The 16156-nt window shown below is 39.0% G+C and overlaps 1 protein-coding gene across 15 annotated transcripts in view; it reads right to left on the bottom strand.

The window, feature by feature from the left end:
• Positions 1-11: 11 nt before the first annotated feature.
• LOC117412198 (ensconsin-like) overlaps positions 12-16156 on the bottom strand; it is a 28524-nt gene continuing 12379 nt past the window's right edge. For 2 of the 15 annotated variants that reach the window (XM_034020317.3, XM_034020319.3), the window contains 15 exons: positions 15860-15964; positions 14389-14484; positions 13395-13493; positions 11582-11707; positions 10205-10344; positions 8747-8892; positions 8288-8514; positions 6727-6862; positions 6027-6207; positions 5798-5902; positions 5132-5185; positions 4692-4770; positions 4114-4420; positions 3457-3731; positions 12-3235 (listed from right to left, as the gene is read on the bottom strand). In XM_034020317.3, the coding sequence (XP_033876208.3) occupies positions 3228-3235; positions 3457-3731; positions 4114-4420; positions 4692-4770; positions 5132-5185; positions 5798-5902; positions 6027-6207; positions 6727-6862; positions 8288-8514; positions 8747-8892; positions 10205-10344; positions 11582-11707; positions 13395-13493; positions 14389-14484; positions 15860-15964 (2084 nt within the window). In that variant the 3' untranslated portion in view covers positions 12-3227. The remainder of the gene's footprint in view (positions 3236-3456; positions 3732-4113; positions 4421-4691; positions 4771-5131; positions 5186-5797; positions 5903-6026; positions 6208-6726; positions 6863-8287; positions 8515-8746; positions 8893-10204; positions 10345-11581; positions 11708-13394; positions 13494-14388; positions 14485-15859; positions 15965-16156) is intronic. The other 13 variants (XM_034020323.3, XM_034903811.2, XM_034020328.3 and 10 more) reach the window with 10 other exon arrangements.

Genomic DNA, 16156 nt, shown 5'->3' with positions numbered 1-16156 from the left:
CTCCACACAAATATGTTCATCCTTTTTTTAATTTTGCAAAACTTTATTTAAACGTTTCATATTTTATCAGTACATTTAAGATCTATTTACATAGAGCTGTGAACAGAGCATTCAACAACATCTGCACAGCAAGAGACATCTTCAGAGACCGCTTGCAAAATGATTGTCATGTCCAGGGTAAGCTATTTTACAAAAATACACAACCGATTCTTGTCTAAGGCACTGCTCTAGTCTAAAACATTGCAACCAGAATGGGGTTTTATTATTATTGTTTGTAAAAGACAAAAAGGGTTTCCAACAAGACAAATCTGTGCTTTTTTTAAGCAGCGTCTCTCCTGTCTGAGGATTTTATGTAACATTGAAAGCACACAAAACAAAATAAACAAACGTAGTCAAGTTCTTTTATATATTGTTTTTACACACACACACACATATAGGTCTAATGGTGCATGCTTTCAAAGCCCAAGAAAGGTTATTACTTTTTATATATACACTTCACTACGTTTGTGTTTGTTTATTTATTATATGTGAAAGCAATGTTTCGTCAATAGCGGGGTGGGGGGGGGTTAAGGATACAAACACTTTAACAAGACTGCAATATATGTATTTTTTCTAAGCATTACATTCTCAGAGAGGAAATTGGGGGCATTCATCTCTATGGTTGAAAACAATGTTGACAACTTTCATATTTTAGTATTGCATTATATACAAATGGCTTCCCAACAGAACACAGGCAAGTCATTAACTCATGTAGTAAGGCATCTAAATTACAAAGGTAGTACATATGCTATTTAGCCAGATGTAGGGCTATTTTAGTAATAGGTTCATGCATGCAACAAGTTTAAATTGAGAGGCACAGAAGTACCAGCAGCGCTCTGAGGCAGTCAGCTAGCTGCCCCAAAGTTCCTAGGCTGTACCCTACATTTGTGGTACAGTATAAAACTCTACAGAAACTCTGCAGAACTAGTTGCTTGGATACTACATATCTCCTGCTCAGAGATAATGGGTATCCCCAGGAGTATAAGCTCAACTCAGAATCAAACAGAGGGGAGAGGACACAGAAAAAAAATGGTATTTTAGCCATTGAAATGGCTCTCCTGTAAGAGAATGGGGATGATTGCAACCAGGGCTTTTTTTTCCTTTCCCAAAGGGGAAGGAAAATGTTTTAAATCCGCACTGTTTTACGGCATCAATATAAATAAATCTCACAGCAGTGTTGGCTTGATCCGTATAATTCTTGCTGCAGACACAGAAACTTCACATGCGGTATTGCAAGCAGGAACCAGCTGGAATTACGCAAGCCAGAGCATTAAGCATTTTTATCCAAAGAACTTGCAATAGCTGATATATTTTGAACCCGTGCAAACACACGTTTACATACAAAATATTCTATTAAAGTACAATTGACGTGTTTTTTCTTGAACAATTAAGTAACAAAACAAAACAAAAGGTTCAAGTCCAACAAGGCGAAACTGAAATGATGCAGGACTAGGAAGCAGTTAAAAAAAATACAGTATCACCAGCAACAAAATGGCTTCATGGCCTAATACTGTTTATGTACACACAATACAATAACACACACACACACACGTAAAATATGTAGAAATATACTTAAATACATATAAATGATAAGCAAAATTATATTTATTTAAAAATAAGTCAATATTTAAATGGTAAGCGGCAAAGTACTGAGTTTATCCTAGTCTTTATTAGTGCAGTAATATTGCAATAATACTACTTAAAAGAACATAACATTGAAAAGACTTACACATACAACAACAATTAACCTTTCATTCAAAACAGGCCACCGGCATTTGAAGCTCAGCCCCTCCTGTGTGTGTTTGTGGCCCTTCAGAAACCGTCTCTCATTACTAGCTCCAGACACTGAACTTTGGGAAACACAATTGTACAATTACTACAAGACTGTATGCAATATTAACATTGAAGTACTGTTCTATCAAAGAGCTTGAAAAGAGCTCAAAATCATGCAGAATATCGCCAGCTGCTAAGTTTACCAAGAGAAACACAAGACGTTTCTTCACGTAATTTTAAAAAACAAAAAAACACAACAGCTGGTCCAGGACCGAAAAATGACAGCATGTGCTTCCTGGTTGCCCTTTTTACCGTCACGGTTTACACTCTAGCAGTGCCCGAAGGCAGAACCTACCTACCCATCTTTTCTGTGAAATGTTTGTTAGTACTGTACAGTATACAAGACATTCAACCTAAAACACCAAGACATGGCAACAGCACACGGCTCAGACAGCAGACCTCACAGCTCTAAGCACAAGTCATTGGCCTCTGGTAAGGCTAAGCTGCATTCACTCTGCGGCAGCCGGTAAAGTACTAAGCAAGATGCAGTGGCCTGTCTCCTGAACACAACTAATAAAAATGAAAGTCTTTATACCAGCAAGGCAACATATACAATAGCCATAGCCTCCAGACACTATTTAGAACACATACTGCGTTTAGGCACCCAGAAACTTCGTGAACTTGCTATGTATTTAGAAGTGAATATGCAGGGAGCAAACACATCAAAGTACCCCTTCCGGATCACCGCTTCAGCTTGTGCTTTCCAGAAACAGGCACTAACAGAGCACATGTGCGGAAGCCTTTTTAAGCTAATATCCCACTTTTCCTTGGGGAGTTTTTCAGGCAGTGGTATGAGGCTGGGGGTAAGGGGTAATGAGGTTTGGGGATTGCAATAGAGGAAAACTGGCCAATAAAACCAAAAATATCTAAAAAAGGAGAATTTTACTTTTATTTTTTTATTTTGCTGTTATTGATCTCTGCCTATTTTTACATTGCAAAAATCAAGAGAATATTACTGTACACATTTTATGGACTAAAACCAAAAAATGTATGTTACGAAACTGGCTGAATAAATTATGATGAACCCCCCTGCTCCCCCTAAAAAAAAAAAAGAAAAGAAAAATCATGTTAAGTTGAAATCTAAGAGAAAGAAGCACAGCACAGTAAAGGAATGAATTCCCTGAAGCATGTTTTATATGTATATCGAGGTGCAAAATGAGCAATCCACATTGCTGCTCTTCAACGCGGGCTTCCTGGCCATGGTTTCAATCTTGATGCTACCCGGTTATCTCTCTCTCATTCTCTTCCTCAAAGCAGCATCGTTTTTAGTTTTTTCTTATCAAAGGTCTCCAGTACTCAGTAAAAGACAGGATTCTTGGAGTGCAACGATCACAGACCTTCCGGGCCGGCAGCAATTACATTTCTGATAAAAAAAAAAGACAGAAAAAAAAATGTAGTAATTGGGATAGAAAGTATATTTGCCCAAGGAAAAATGTTTGCTTAAGAGTAGGAGTCGATTCCATGACTTTTGCTCGGAAAGACTACAAAACTAAAAAGAGAACGCAAAACTGAAGTTCTTTTATGTTCATTTCTGATTTAAACAGAAAACAATGTCACTAGCAGAACAGACTGAAGAGACCCTACCTGACACAGCTTCCATGGGTTTGCTCATCGCCATCACAGTCTTATCTTCAAAAGCAACTTTGGGGCCCTCAGGAATGCCTGCAGCGTCGATCAGGTTTTGGTTCATGCTGTCTACAGTTATTACGGCCGTCTTGGAATGAACTCCAAGATCTATCAGTTCCTCAAAGGTCCAAGAGCCTGACTTCCCGTTCAGGTTCGACAAATGTCCCACTTTGTCATCCTCGTTCACATGCAGGAATTCGGAGGATTCCACCAGTTTGGATTTGGGGGTTAGGCTGAAAATCAAAGAGCAAAATGACAGTGAAGAACATAAAACTAACTGCACTGAATCCATCCAAGTACAGCTCTCACATCAAGTAAGTAGAAGCGATAAAGATTATTGAGCTATCCGATTAAAACACAAGTTCAGATACATCCTGGACCTGTATACTCTGCCAACTATCAATCTGGAAAACTCTGCAAGTGTCCAGTTTCTTTCACATATGAGTAAATGTGTTTAATATGTCTAGAGGATCACTAAACTTGCACAACTAGCCCACTTAAAAGGATTCTATACAAAAAAAAAAGCTAAACCTTCTAATCACTTACTTATATTTCAACTCAGTTATATATGTAAAAAAAAAAAAAAAAACATCACAGGAATAGCAGTTTACAAACCTGACTGCTACAGGCTGGACGGTCTCTAAATATCTCCCATTGTTGTTCTCTTTGTCTTCAACCTCCATCCCTCCGTTCACACTCCCAGTCACCACACCCTCATCAGGAGATACAACCTTCGCTTCCGCTTCCTCTGGAGCTCCCTTTCCCTCTTCAGGCACAGCCTCCTTATCTTGAGTCACACTCTCTGCTTCAGGAAGACCCTGAGTTTCAGTCTCCGATTCTGTTGGCATGCTCACAACTTCAGTCTCACTTTCCTCAAGGGCGTCTGTTTCTTCAAAGTCGTCTGTCTCGTTCTCCTCTCCATCTGTTACAAGACACATTTCAGGACAGCACTACAAACTACCTCATCTGTTAAAGCACTTTGCTAGGACTCTTCCATAAAAAGGCAGAAGCTACACTGACATTTGCACATTTTTCCTTGTAACAAACCTTTCTTCTTGTTCTCCAGGAAATAACTAACTGACTGTGCACACTTAATAATGTCTACTTAATAAGTGTGTGAGTAAAGATACACAGTTAACAGTGGGCCAGATTCCAGGTAATCATGGGAAGAGGAAGAGAGGTTTACTCTTTACCCTTGTCATCACTCTCAGTATTTGACATCTTGTCCTCATCATTATCATCAGAGCCCTGGTTATCAGACTTCTCATCTCTCTGTAGAAAAATAAAACTATTTTAACTTATGATGAACAGCTGCTGGACGAACACAAAGTAGCAAGAATATCTGAAATGGGTATGCTGCTTTAACATAACAGGGGTCATTTATGCTTCTATTTACAATGTAGGCCTTCATAATGAACGCTAACTGGAACGGTTCTAATTCCCACACAATATTCAGTATACAGGGAACCTTTTGTCTCTGTGGTTTTTGGCAAATGCTGTAACACAGTACATGTTCTCTGTTTTCCAGGATTAGATCAAGTTTGATATTTGCTCTTTAAATAACTTGTAAGTTCAAACGTTGTTCATAATATAAATATTCATACAAAATACTGTATCATAGAAGAAAACATACCTTTGAATCGTTTTGCTCCCCCTTTCTTGTTCTCTTCATTATTTCTTCAATCCTCTGTTACAAAAGTTATGAAAAAACAGAAAGTATATCATACATACTCTGAGTTCTTACAGTTACACTATGTGTGTTTTTTTTTACTGTAGTCCATTATGGTATGGCATGTTTTTACAAAGCACAAATCACAAAATGTTGTTGCATTGTAACACCTGCTTTATTCCAGAAGTTTTGCATCACCTAAAATTTTAGGATTGAGACAATAAAAGTTAAAAAACAACTATGTGAATATAATTTAGATATTTTATTTAACATCATGTAATCAAAGAAACTACAACATGATATTGCAAGTCTACAGGAAGCCATAACAGTAGTACAGTATTTCATGTTAAGATTTCAAAATGTCACATTTTTCAATTTTTTGTCAGTTTTTCTAAGTATATGGAAAAGTACAAAAGCGGTATGTAATTTAATATAACATTATTCAGCAGGATTCATTTGACTTCATGAAGTAAAATTAGTTAATTCTATAGGGAGATGCAAAACTTTTGCCCCACAGCTGTATGTCTCATGCTGCCACCTGCTGGTTGTATATTGTACAGGGAATGTAAAATCTGTTTCTCTCTCTGTATAGCACCACAACCCAACCCCACACCATTCTGTGATCCCCACCTTCTTCCTCGCAATACGCTCCTGCTGGTTCTTCTGCATTACCCTCTCTCTTTCCAGCCTCTGTTTCTCAGCCTCCTTCAGAGCAAGAGCATCGGCTTCTTCTCTCTGTGAGAACCCAAGAGACGAGACAGACTCAGGAACAGGCATGCAGAAATGTGCAGTGACTGAGAGAACGTCACAAGGACAGACTCAGACACATTGACGCAGCCACACACCCTGCTCCACTCACCTGCAGCTGCAGCTCAGCCTGCTTCTCCAGCTCCTCTCTCGCAAGCCTGGCTCTCTCCACTTCCTCCAGGCGCTCTCTCTCTTCCTCCTCCTCCTTCCGCTCCTCCTCCAGTCTGCGCTGCTCTTCTTCCCGTCTGGCCCTATCCTCCTCCTCACGCAGCTGCTGCTCCTCTTTCCTTATCCTGCGAAGTCAAAGGGGAGTGTTAACATCCAGGGTGGGGAATACGACTCTCACTGCCCAGCAGCTCCAGATACACCACATTTTACAATGTGTCTTCTCTGTGATCTCTGCACAGTGTTCACAATATTAAGCTCACAGTAAAAAGCAGAATTGAATTTACAATTTTTTTATATTTTAGCAACCAGAATTTGGCCTCTTATTTCCAGGGTAACCGGTCACAATTAAAATTGGGTTAGGGGAATTTAAAGCTTTTAAATTACATTTTAAAAAGACTTGAGGAGATGTCTTTTTTTTCTCTCTTAACAATGCCATAGAGTCCGCATATTAGATAGCAAATTGAATTTAAAAGTGCCATCTCCAGCAGCAACGTGTCCTTCAAACACCATGAAGAGTTGCAGCCCAGAAGCAACGCTAGTGTTCCTTGGAGGACTCACACTCATGCAGTGACCAGGCCCATCCTTGCTTAGCTTCTGAGATCAGAGTGCAAGGCGGTCTGGCTGCAGACCTGCTCGATGCTTACCTCTCCTCCTCTTGCCTCTGCACCCTCTCCAGCTCCTCTCGTTCTTTCTGCTCTCGAGCCAAGCGACGATTCTCAGACAGGATTTTAGCTGCCTCTTCAGCAGACGTGGTCCCTGCAATATTTTTGGCGCTCGGATCTAGACAACAACAAGCAGCATATTAATAATACATAACAACAACAACAACAACAAACACATTAATAGAATTGTTTATCTAATACATAACTTTAGACACACAACCAAAAATGTGCATACATTAATTAGTATTTCTAGTTAAATGGATAATTCTGTAAGAAAGAGACCATTGTTTAATTGTTTACAGCAAGAGAATATCATTTTTATTTTAAAGGCAAAGAAAAGAACAACCTTCATAGGTGAGAGGCAGGACTGAGTGCTGCAGACTGACAGCAGCTCATGTTTATAATATCACCTAAGGCTTTGCAGCTTCATGAGATGAGAAGAATATTAAAAATGAATTCTACAGCTGAATGGCTACCCAGTGGTCATGTTAGGTATAATAATTCATTCTAGTTACACCCTTAGGCAGCCGAATTCTAACAGTTGGCAAATTGTCAGAACACAAAATTTCAAGTCAAGATGCATTTATCAACCAATTTTTCTCTCTTAACTGAGATATCGCAATTTGAAGATATTGCCCAGCGGACAATGCTTTATATCCATCGAATCTGTAAGAATATGCCAACAGATCATTTCACAGTTTTTCTAGTGAGGTGGCTGGTTTTGCAGATAACCTCTTCAATTGATTCATTTATAGAAGAAAAAAATACCAAAATGGGCTAGTCTGTGCTGTATCAAGTCTTTATATGAAAGCTGCTGGCCTCTTAAAACAGTATCAGTAAACTGCATCGATCATCAATGGTTCTTTGTTTCCCTAGATAACATCTGCAGTGTGCCGTGAGCCAGCGATCTACGTGAGCAGAGAGAGAATGTTAAATATCTATTCTCAAGCACGACACACATGCGGGGCACAATGTAAGAGCAGGCAGATAATGAATAGTAATAACACATGACAAGATGTACAGTATAGCAAGGAAGCACCAGATTAGACATACAATGTGAAGTTCCAATAAAAAAAGAGACTTAAAATACAAATAATAAAACAGAATAAAAGGTAAAGGCAAACCGATCTTTATAATTTCTAGCATGTGCTTTTAGATGGCTTTTCTCCATTATTTCAGCAGTGAGATGGAGGTTGCAAAAACCTAATTCTGACCACAAGATGGAGCTACCTAGATTTTTATTTTACAGTAGGTTGACAAAAGACAGAACTGTTTTTTTATTATCAGTAAAGATAGACCGTCAAGTTAACCCTTGGAGCTCTGTTCTAGTGCAAGGCCACAATTCTCCATCACTCAGCTCAGTATTTTTACATTTTTTTAATAAAACTTATTTTATAAAAAAAAAAAAAAACCTTGTCTAAAACACCAAGCTTATAAAATGTCGTACTTGAAGACCTCAAATCTGGCGTGATTCCCAGAACAAAAATTTTTTTAACATGGCAAACTGTAAGCAACTGTAAACGGGACTGAAGCAGTCGCTCACCCTCTTTGGTCTTGCTGCTGGCGGCCACTGCAGGCTCGGGGGACTGGGGCGACTCGGGCGCCACTGCAGGGCTCTCCTTTGGTTTGGGCTCCCTCTTCCGGAGGGTGGGGGGTCCCGTGGGGGTGAGAGCGGGTCGCTGGATGGGGACTGGCTTCGCAGCAGGCTGCGGAGAAGAGGGGCGCTGCTTCACCCCGCTGGGGGACGGGGGGCGATTCCGGGGGCTTGGCCTGCAGAAGGCCAAAGCAGGAGTTAGAGAAGATAAGCAAGCCTTTTAGATCTGTGTGTCTGACCTGCATGGCTTTGACATTCTGGAGTGCATGCTGTTAAGTGAATTCTGTAATGAAACTGTGTAACACATGCATGCAAAATATCACCTGTTTATATCAATCGAATCAGAAAGCACAGTAATTTATCTACTACAAGAACTTGAGCTTTATAAAATACAAATCAGCATCTTACTTGGCTGTGGAAGGGGAAGGCGGTCTCTTGGCTGTGGTGGCTGGGGACGGAGAGGGAGAGGGAGATCGGCGCCGCCCTGGCAGGTTGGAAGGGGAGGGGGGCCTCTTCCCTGCTGGAGAAGGAGGACGCCTTTGCTTTTCTGGTTTCTGAGTTTTAAAGAAGAATAAAAAAAAAAGCATTGATCTCATCGCCTGACATACAATATTTCATGACCTATCAGAAAGTATGACTATAAATGCCAGGATTGTGGAAAATGTTAAAAACAAACAATAATTAAATTGCTACTAATGTCTGAGCTGGCAATGATTTTGTTTGAGAACAGGGTCTCTAATGTATTTATAGATTGATGACTTTCATGTGAAAGGCACCGTACAATAAAAATACAACCACCTGATAGTGTAAGGATTATTGCCCACATTGTCAAACAGGTAACACAGCAATAACGATCCATGGTGTGGTACGGAACAGAAAAGCCAGAGCACCTGTTCTGTTTTTTTTTCTTTTCTTTTCTACAATCTCAAACCCCAGTGCACTGGAGAGGCCATTTTAAAGAGGTTTGAAACAGACTTTAAAGTTATAAGTGTAAAAAGTTGTCAAGATGTTAACAATGAAAAACAAAATGACAGGTACGTGATTTAAACAGATGTAGCAACATGTGGGGACGTGTAACGCTATATTTGTGTGAACCCCGCTACTTACTCTTTAACTGTAATGTTTGGAGTATCTTTTGCATATGTATTAGGGCTTGATTTACACAGTGGAACTGTGGAAGAATCCAGGCCCAAGTTCTTGCAGGCACAGAACCGCATTTATTTATGGTGTTCGGAAATGGGTCGTACATGTGGTGTTAAAATAATTTCCTACAGATTACAGACCTCATTTATTCAGCCATCTCATGTGAAATGGCCTTGTCACTGTGTTACAGAGACTGCAGTACAAGGGGTGGATCTGTGCAGAAGCTGTTGCCATGGCCACATATATATGTAGGCATTATCTAGTTTTTTTTTTATACCCTTGACTATTATTATATATCCCCACGGATACCCACACATGCTTGCATGTACAAAGAATAACACAGACGCATATGAACAGATAATATCTGGCATGCACAAACAAGACCAAATTGCAGTTTGAAACTAAAGATAGCAAGTATACAATGCACCAGAGTTGGGCTCAAAATAGATTATGATCAATTATTTTAGTATCAATTACTAAAATCACATTGAAAAAATACTGATAACCATATCATCTTTTTAGTTCATTATCATTATATAACTGCGACAGATAAACACAAAGTTCAATGACCTAATGTGTATTATTTTAATATAAATCTGTGCTGCAGCTAGATAATCCGATAAACATATGCAAAGCACCGGCCGCTACACCCAGCTACATGACAAAGGAGTAGGGACCCAGGTTATGTATCCAGACACATTGCACGCTATCCCCTGGACTCACCTGTGTATTCTCAGGGGCTCCATCGGAGGAGGCTGTGGAGGGGGGGCCTCCTTTCTGCCGGTCGATGCTACGGCTGCGCAGGGGTCCTTTGGGGGGGTGAATGGAGCTGGCAGAGGCTGAACGAGGACAGAGGTGAGACTCTGATAAAGTTAGGGCATTGGAGAAAAGCCAAACGGAAAAAGAGACAAGCGCAGAGAGAAAGACAGCAAGCAAGCGGGGGGGAGAGGGGAAGAAAAATACAAAACAAGATTGGGCACGTTAGACCACATACGCTTTTAACAAATTCAAGGAAAATATAGCTGATGGCGGAGAAAAACAATAGCTCACACAGCACAAAACAGCACCCCACCCACAAAATCACAAACACAGTTAGCATGTGAGCAGCAGCAGCACAGTGCATGCCAGGCTGTCCTTTAAACCGGAGAAAGAGCTGAAACTCAATCAGAATGCACACTGATTTCCATTGATTGCATTTCTAATTAAATTAAACTTTCAATCCTGTATAACCTTTCTATAAAATAAACTAGGGAGAGTTGGTACACTAGATTCAGGGAATTACACATTAATCCACTTGCTCATATAGCCTTCGCCTTAGTTCACATATCCAGCCACATCTGCTGCACACCAACAATACAAACTGATAATTACATTTAAATGCACACAGTACTAAACTACATTAAAACTTTGAATGAATAGAATTCTCAGTAGATCTTCTCAATATGAACATTTAAAATCCATCCAGCTAGGACTAATATCTATCGAAATAACGCACAAGCATCGTGTGTTGAAAACAGGACTGTGAATGAAGTGAATGGCAATCTCATGGTATTATTTAGGTAGTGTGGATAGGGTAGTATTTCATTTACTACCCTACGCAGAGGCTGCTATGTTGTACTTTAAATTCTCTTTTGTTTTTAAATAAACTGGTATATAACTGCATGATACTATTATATTGTACAAATCACCAGAGTGCTTAATCTGAAGTTGTGACTGTTGTTTTAATCCAAATTCGCACCTCAAGGAAAAAAAATAAATAAACTTTATTGCTTACAGAAAATGAGTTCACTTGAGTTGCACCCACAGGACCTTGGAAAGTAAAGGGTGTCAAGAGAGATAATGACATGCTAATACTATAAAAGTGCTTAAGCTTTGATCTACGTTTCATCGATGAACTGGGGAGTTAATACTCACTCAAGACCAACGACTACGAGAGGAATAGCAGCTTCATTTTGGGTGCTTCACTTTGGATGCTCTGCATAGAACAGCAGGCTGTTAACTTGTATATATCACTACAATGCAGTTGTATGCACACACAACACAACACAAGCGCTGGCCAGGAACCTGCTGGCTTCTTTCTCTATGCGTGGTGCCCATTACCTGGGGGAACTGATCCTTCTGCCGACAAGGCAGCTGTACTCTTGCTCCTAGCTAAGGAGGCCTGTGTGGGAGTGAGCAGGCGACTGATGAAACCGCTATCCAGGGCACTGGCGTGAGAACGACGAGCTAAACCCAAGTACCGAACCAAAGAAAACAAACAAACAAACAAACAAACAAACAGGGGGGAAACAGAGGAGTCCACGTGAATAAACCAAGCAGGAGAAATGGAAAAAATAAATTAACAAATAAAAAATAAACAAACAGAAACCAGTGCATTGTGATAATTAAGGTAGTGTTAGGTTCAGGTGCATTGCATTCAACACATGCCAATTAAACCAAACCCAAAGAAATCAAAAGATGAAGAGCAGGTTTGTAATGTAGGGAAAAGGATTAAACCAATCTGTGATATGCTCTTTCTGCAGAAACAACATTTAAATAAAAATGTAAATGCTTTCTTTGCAGTAGTGGTGTTAATAAAAGCCCAGAATAAAAAGTGTAAAAACACCAGGTTAAGACAAAGGGGAAACAAAAATCTGCAGCAAATGTTAGCTGCAGTCTTTTTCTGAAATGCTCTTTATCCTTGGGGAAGAGCAGGAGATTAGATTGCACCAAAAACATTGCTTAGCAAACAGGTTTTCAGAACAGGGGACTACTAAAACAAATAAAAACAAACATCTGCAAAACACATTTCTTAAAATGGCTGCAGTCAGATCCATTGCAGAGAAGCTGCAATAGGACAATCACATGACCGAGATGGTTTGGAATTTGATGAGGGTCTGGTTTAATTAAATTCTCAAAGTGAAAGCCTAGTGTTCGGAGATGATTATACATTACTCGGCAGTATTCAGAGTTGAGTTTATGCATACCCTGTACCTTATTAAATAAATAAAATTAAAACAAAATCTTTGAAATTATTACAATAAACTTCTTCAACTCAAAACTAACAAAATAACTACAAATCCCTTCCCTACCCCACTATGTATTTAATGTTAATTATCTTTTAAACCGGAAATATAACTTGATGTTGCAGTTAATAAAACTTTATTCACTGATTTCACACATATAAATGCATGCTGTAACCGATGAATTAGAAGTTCTGTGTTACAATTTTTTTTTTTTTTTCTGTTTCCTTCAGACTTGAGTTAAAGAAGTTTTATTTGTACATGGCATTATTTATGTTAATACTTGTAAAATGTTTAATTCACAGCTGATGTTGTGATACAAAATCTCAAACAACTCCTGAGCGTGGTAATTTGATACCTGGGGAATGCCTCTGTAAAAAGCTTGTTAGTTACAGTTTATAGAACAGGCAGCAATTGCTGATTTTGAATTAAGCAGGATGTAGACACTTGTTTTGTAGCAAGCAATTAAGAAGAAATAAAACCTGCACGATTTAGCTGAACCATGTCAAAGTAAACACAAACACACACAAGCTGTGTTAAAGAATGTGGCGTGCTAATTAACCACAGAAGCTCCTCCTGTTCAAGAATAAATAAAGCGCATTTGTTAGTTTGTTGTTAGTGTCTGCAGACGTACAGACCAATACTGTGCCTTGAAGCACCAGTCACAAGAAGCACATCAGCAAGCCATAGAAAGCACAAAGGGAACGTGGGTCCCAAGCAAGCCTATGTGGGGATAAAAATGCTCCACAGTGTGTTGGCCTCAGCACTTCTCTGCAGCTTAAGCATTTAGCATGTAAGCCAGTTATTCTTGGCTCCTATGTCATGGTAAAGTTAATGCTGCCACATAGGTTTCTTTTTTTATTTTATAGCTGTTAATATGCATAGGAAGCGTGAGCGATTGCTGCTAGCACCTTTTTCTTCCTCCTTTGTCCCTTTCTCTAGCATTGGAGAGGCCTGGGATTTACTTCCCAGTCTACTTAATGAAGAGCTCCTCTTCTTCAGGACAGAGCCTACAAATAAGTAACCAAGGGTGACAATGTTACTGATGATAGTACAGTTACTTAAATGTATCTGTGTACTGTACAGAGCTACCTCGTTATAAGGAGGCCCTTTATAAAATGGGATGGTCATGGCTTCATTATAAGGTTGTACACAAAAGGCATTATAAAAGGGATAGTATTTATAAATAGTCGTAAACTGTCTTCTAGTGACGTAAGCTGTTCACCACCTACTATGCGACAGTTGTGTGTGTGTATATGTATATATATATTTAAACACTAAAACAAACAGACCATAATCAAAAGCCTGTATCTTTAACAGTTCTATTTCTATCCTGTTTCGTCTATGTAAATGACTGTCACCTTTCGCTCTTAATCTGGTCATGTTTTATGATAAGCGTGCTCTCAATCAAACTTCCTGGTTAAGAACACACATAGTAAAGTGTTATAGAAGATACTGGATGAAAGGTACATTGTTTTAACAGCTGAATGACAGATTATTAGATATGAGTGTAATCTCACCAGGCACATAACCTGCTTATCTATCCTATATTTTATAAGCACACACACGCTACACAGGGCTGCACAGTATGTGGTTATGAGTTGAACTGCTTTAAAAAGGGTCCAGAATAACTGTCCACAATTGACTGAAATGTCTTGCAAAGATGCTGGTTAAGTTATATAGTTAAATGTTTTTTCTTTACTATTTGTTAGTTTCTTTCACGCCTAACAGTTCAAAGTAAAACATTAAATTGCTCAAACTGTTATGCAAAGGGGGCTATCTTTCCATCCGAGGCAAACAAAAAAGTAGTAAATTAATAATAATAATAATAATAATAATAATAATAATAATAATAATAATAATAATAATAAATAATAATAATCTATATGAAATGGGTTCCTGCACCTGTCTGCTCCCTCTGAGATAGTTTTTGGGGCTCCTTAGGGGGCTGGGTGGCCTTATTAGCCAATCTGTTAAGGGAAGAACTCCTCCTTTGGGCACCTGAGAATAAACAGCAAGTTTTGTTACATTCTGAAACAAAAAGGGTAAAGAAAACTATGTCGCTTTAAAAAATGGTACTGCATGTCCCTTGAAAGATTGTACAATAATATATCAAAGACAATCTCATAATCTCTTGTGCTGGCCCATGTTCTTTTGTATCCTGACAATGGAAGGAGAAACAGCATCCAATACCAACATTAATAAACTCATTAGCGGCCATGCAAGAACCCGTAACCATGATTACTACCTGAATGGAAGAGGAAGAGAGAGGTACATAGTTCAGGTGCTCTGGATGGGCACCTATAGGTCATGAATGAATTTTTGAATGAATTTTCAAAACTTTTGATGATTTTTAGTCATAATCAGTGAATCTGACAAATTCACAGTAACAGGATTTTGGTTTTAGCTTTCACAGTTGCTAAACAAGTGGCTATTAATCTAGCAGTATGCTGAGGAACATATTTTATTGTGTTAAAGTCATTCACTTAGATAAAGCCCAACCTTGTCAATGTTTCTCTCTTGGCAGTAGTAAATTAGTTTGACAGGTAATAGATAAACTGTGTATGACCTTCAAGAGCCCTCTGCTGTACCGAAGCAGACATTCTAAGGGTCACGAACATGTTTGTTAAAGAATGATGACAAGAATCAGCAAAGCTCTATTTCCTGTGAATACAGTACATGGTTTTAAATACTGGGGGCTATTTTATCAGTAGCTATATAAAGTTAATTGACACCATGGTTAATTATTAAATTAACTGAGGTCTAGCACCTATGAAACATCACATTTATAGCTTGTCTGATTTGTTTATTATAACAAATATCACTCGATACACATATACAGTAGATATATGAAAGACAAACAGCATTCTGTGTTCATTAAAGAGCACCTTACAATAAACTGTTACCTCTAGCAACCCACGATACACTGTAGACTTCCGTAGGGTATCAAACTCCTGATTTCAAAATTCACTGAAGTAATATATAGTATAGCCACAGCTCTTTTCATTTTAGTAAAATATAGAATCAATCTGTGAAGCATGAATGATAACAACGCTATCTTTTGATCCGAAGAGGCATGCAGGCTCATAATCAGCCACGCTGGAGGACTGTGATCAAGGACAGTCTTTGTGTATGATCCAGAGCAGCACACAAGAAATACTGCAGCAGGACAGCTGTTTGTTTTTTTTTTTTTACCAGGTTTTCTGGGCATCTTTTCTTCGCAGAACGGTGCACTGTCCGTGATAAACTGGAATTAAACCTTGCACAACCTAAACATTAACAAGATAGATTAAAGAACACTGGAATTCAAAGGCTCTGTGAAAAGAAGTCTGTGTGCTTGTGCTCATGATGAGCGGCCTGTACCAAAGTTACTTACTTTTGTCGGGGGAATTCATGAGGGTAGCAGACGATGAGGAAAGACGTTTGTTGATAACAGAATCTGTCTGTTTCAGGTTCATTGTGGATGCAGAGCGTTTGTCAACTGGATGCAAGAGAAAGAAAGTTTCTTAGTGGTTGTTATTGGTCAGAGAAAAAAATTCTCAGGGAATGTCCTTACAAACTTACATTTATTTAAGAGGCTCACTGAATTTAAATAATACAGCCCATCAGCTGGGCATGCATTGAGGCTAATTTTACCCTGGAAAGATCATCAGATTCCTCTGGAGTTTCCAGC

Source organism: Acipenser ruthenus, chromosome 16, assembly GCF_902713425.1.
Source record: "Acipenser ruthenus chromosome 16, fAciRut3.2 maternal haplotype, whole genome shotgun sequence".
Lineage (NCBI taxonomy): Eukaryota > Metazoa > Chordata > Actinopteri > Acipenseriformes > Acipenseridae > Acipenser > Acipenser ruthenus.
The sequence above is the reverse complement of the archived record's forward strand: the minus strand, read 5'-3'. Positions and strand labels throughout refer to the sequence as shown.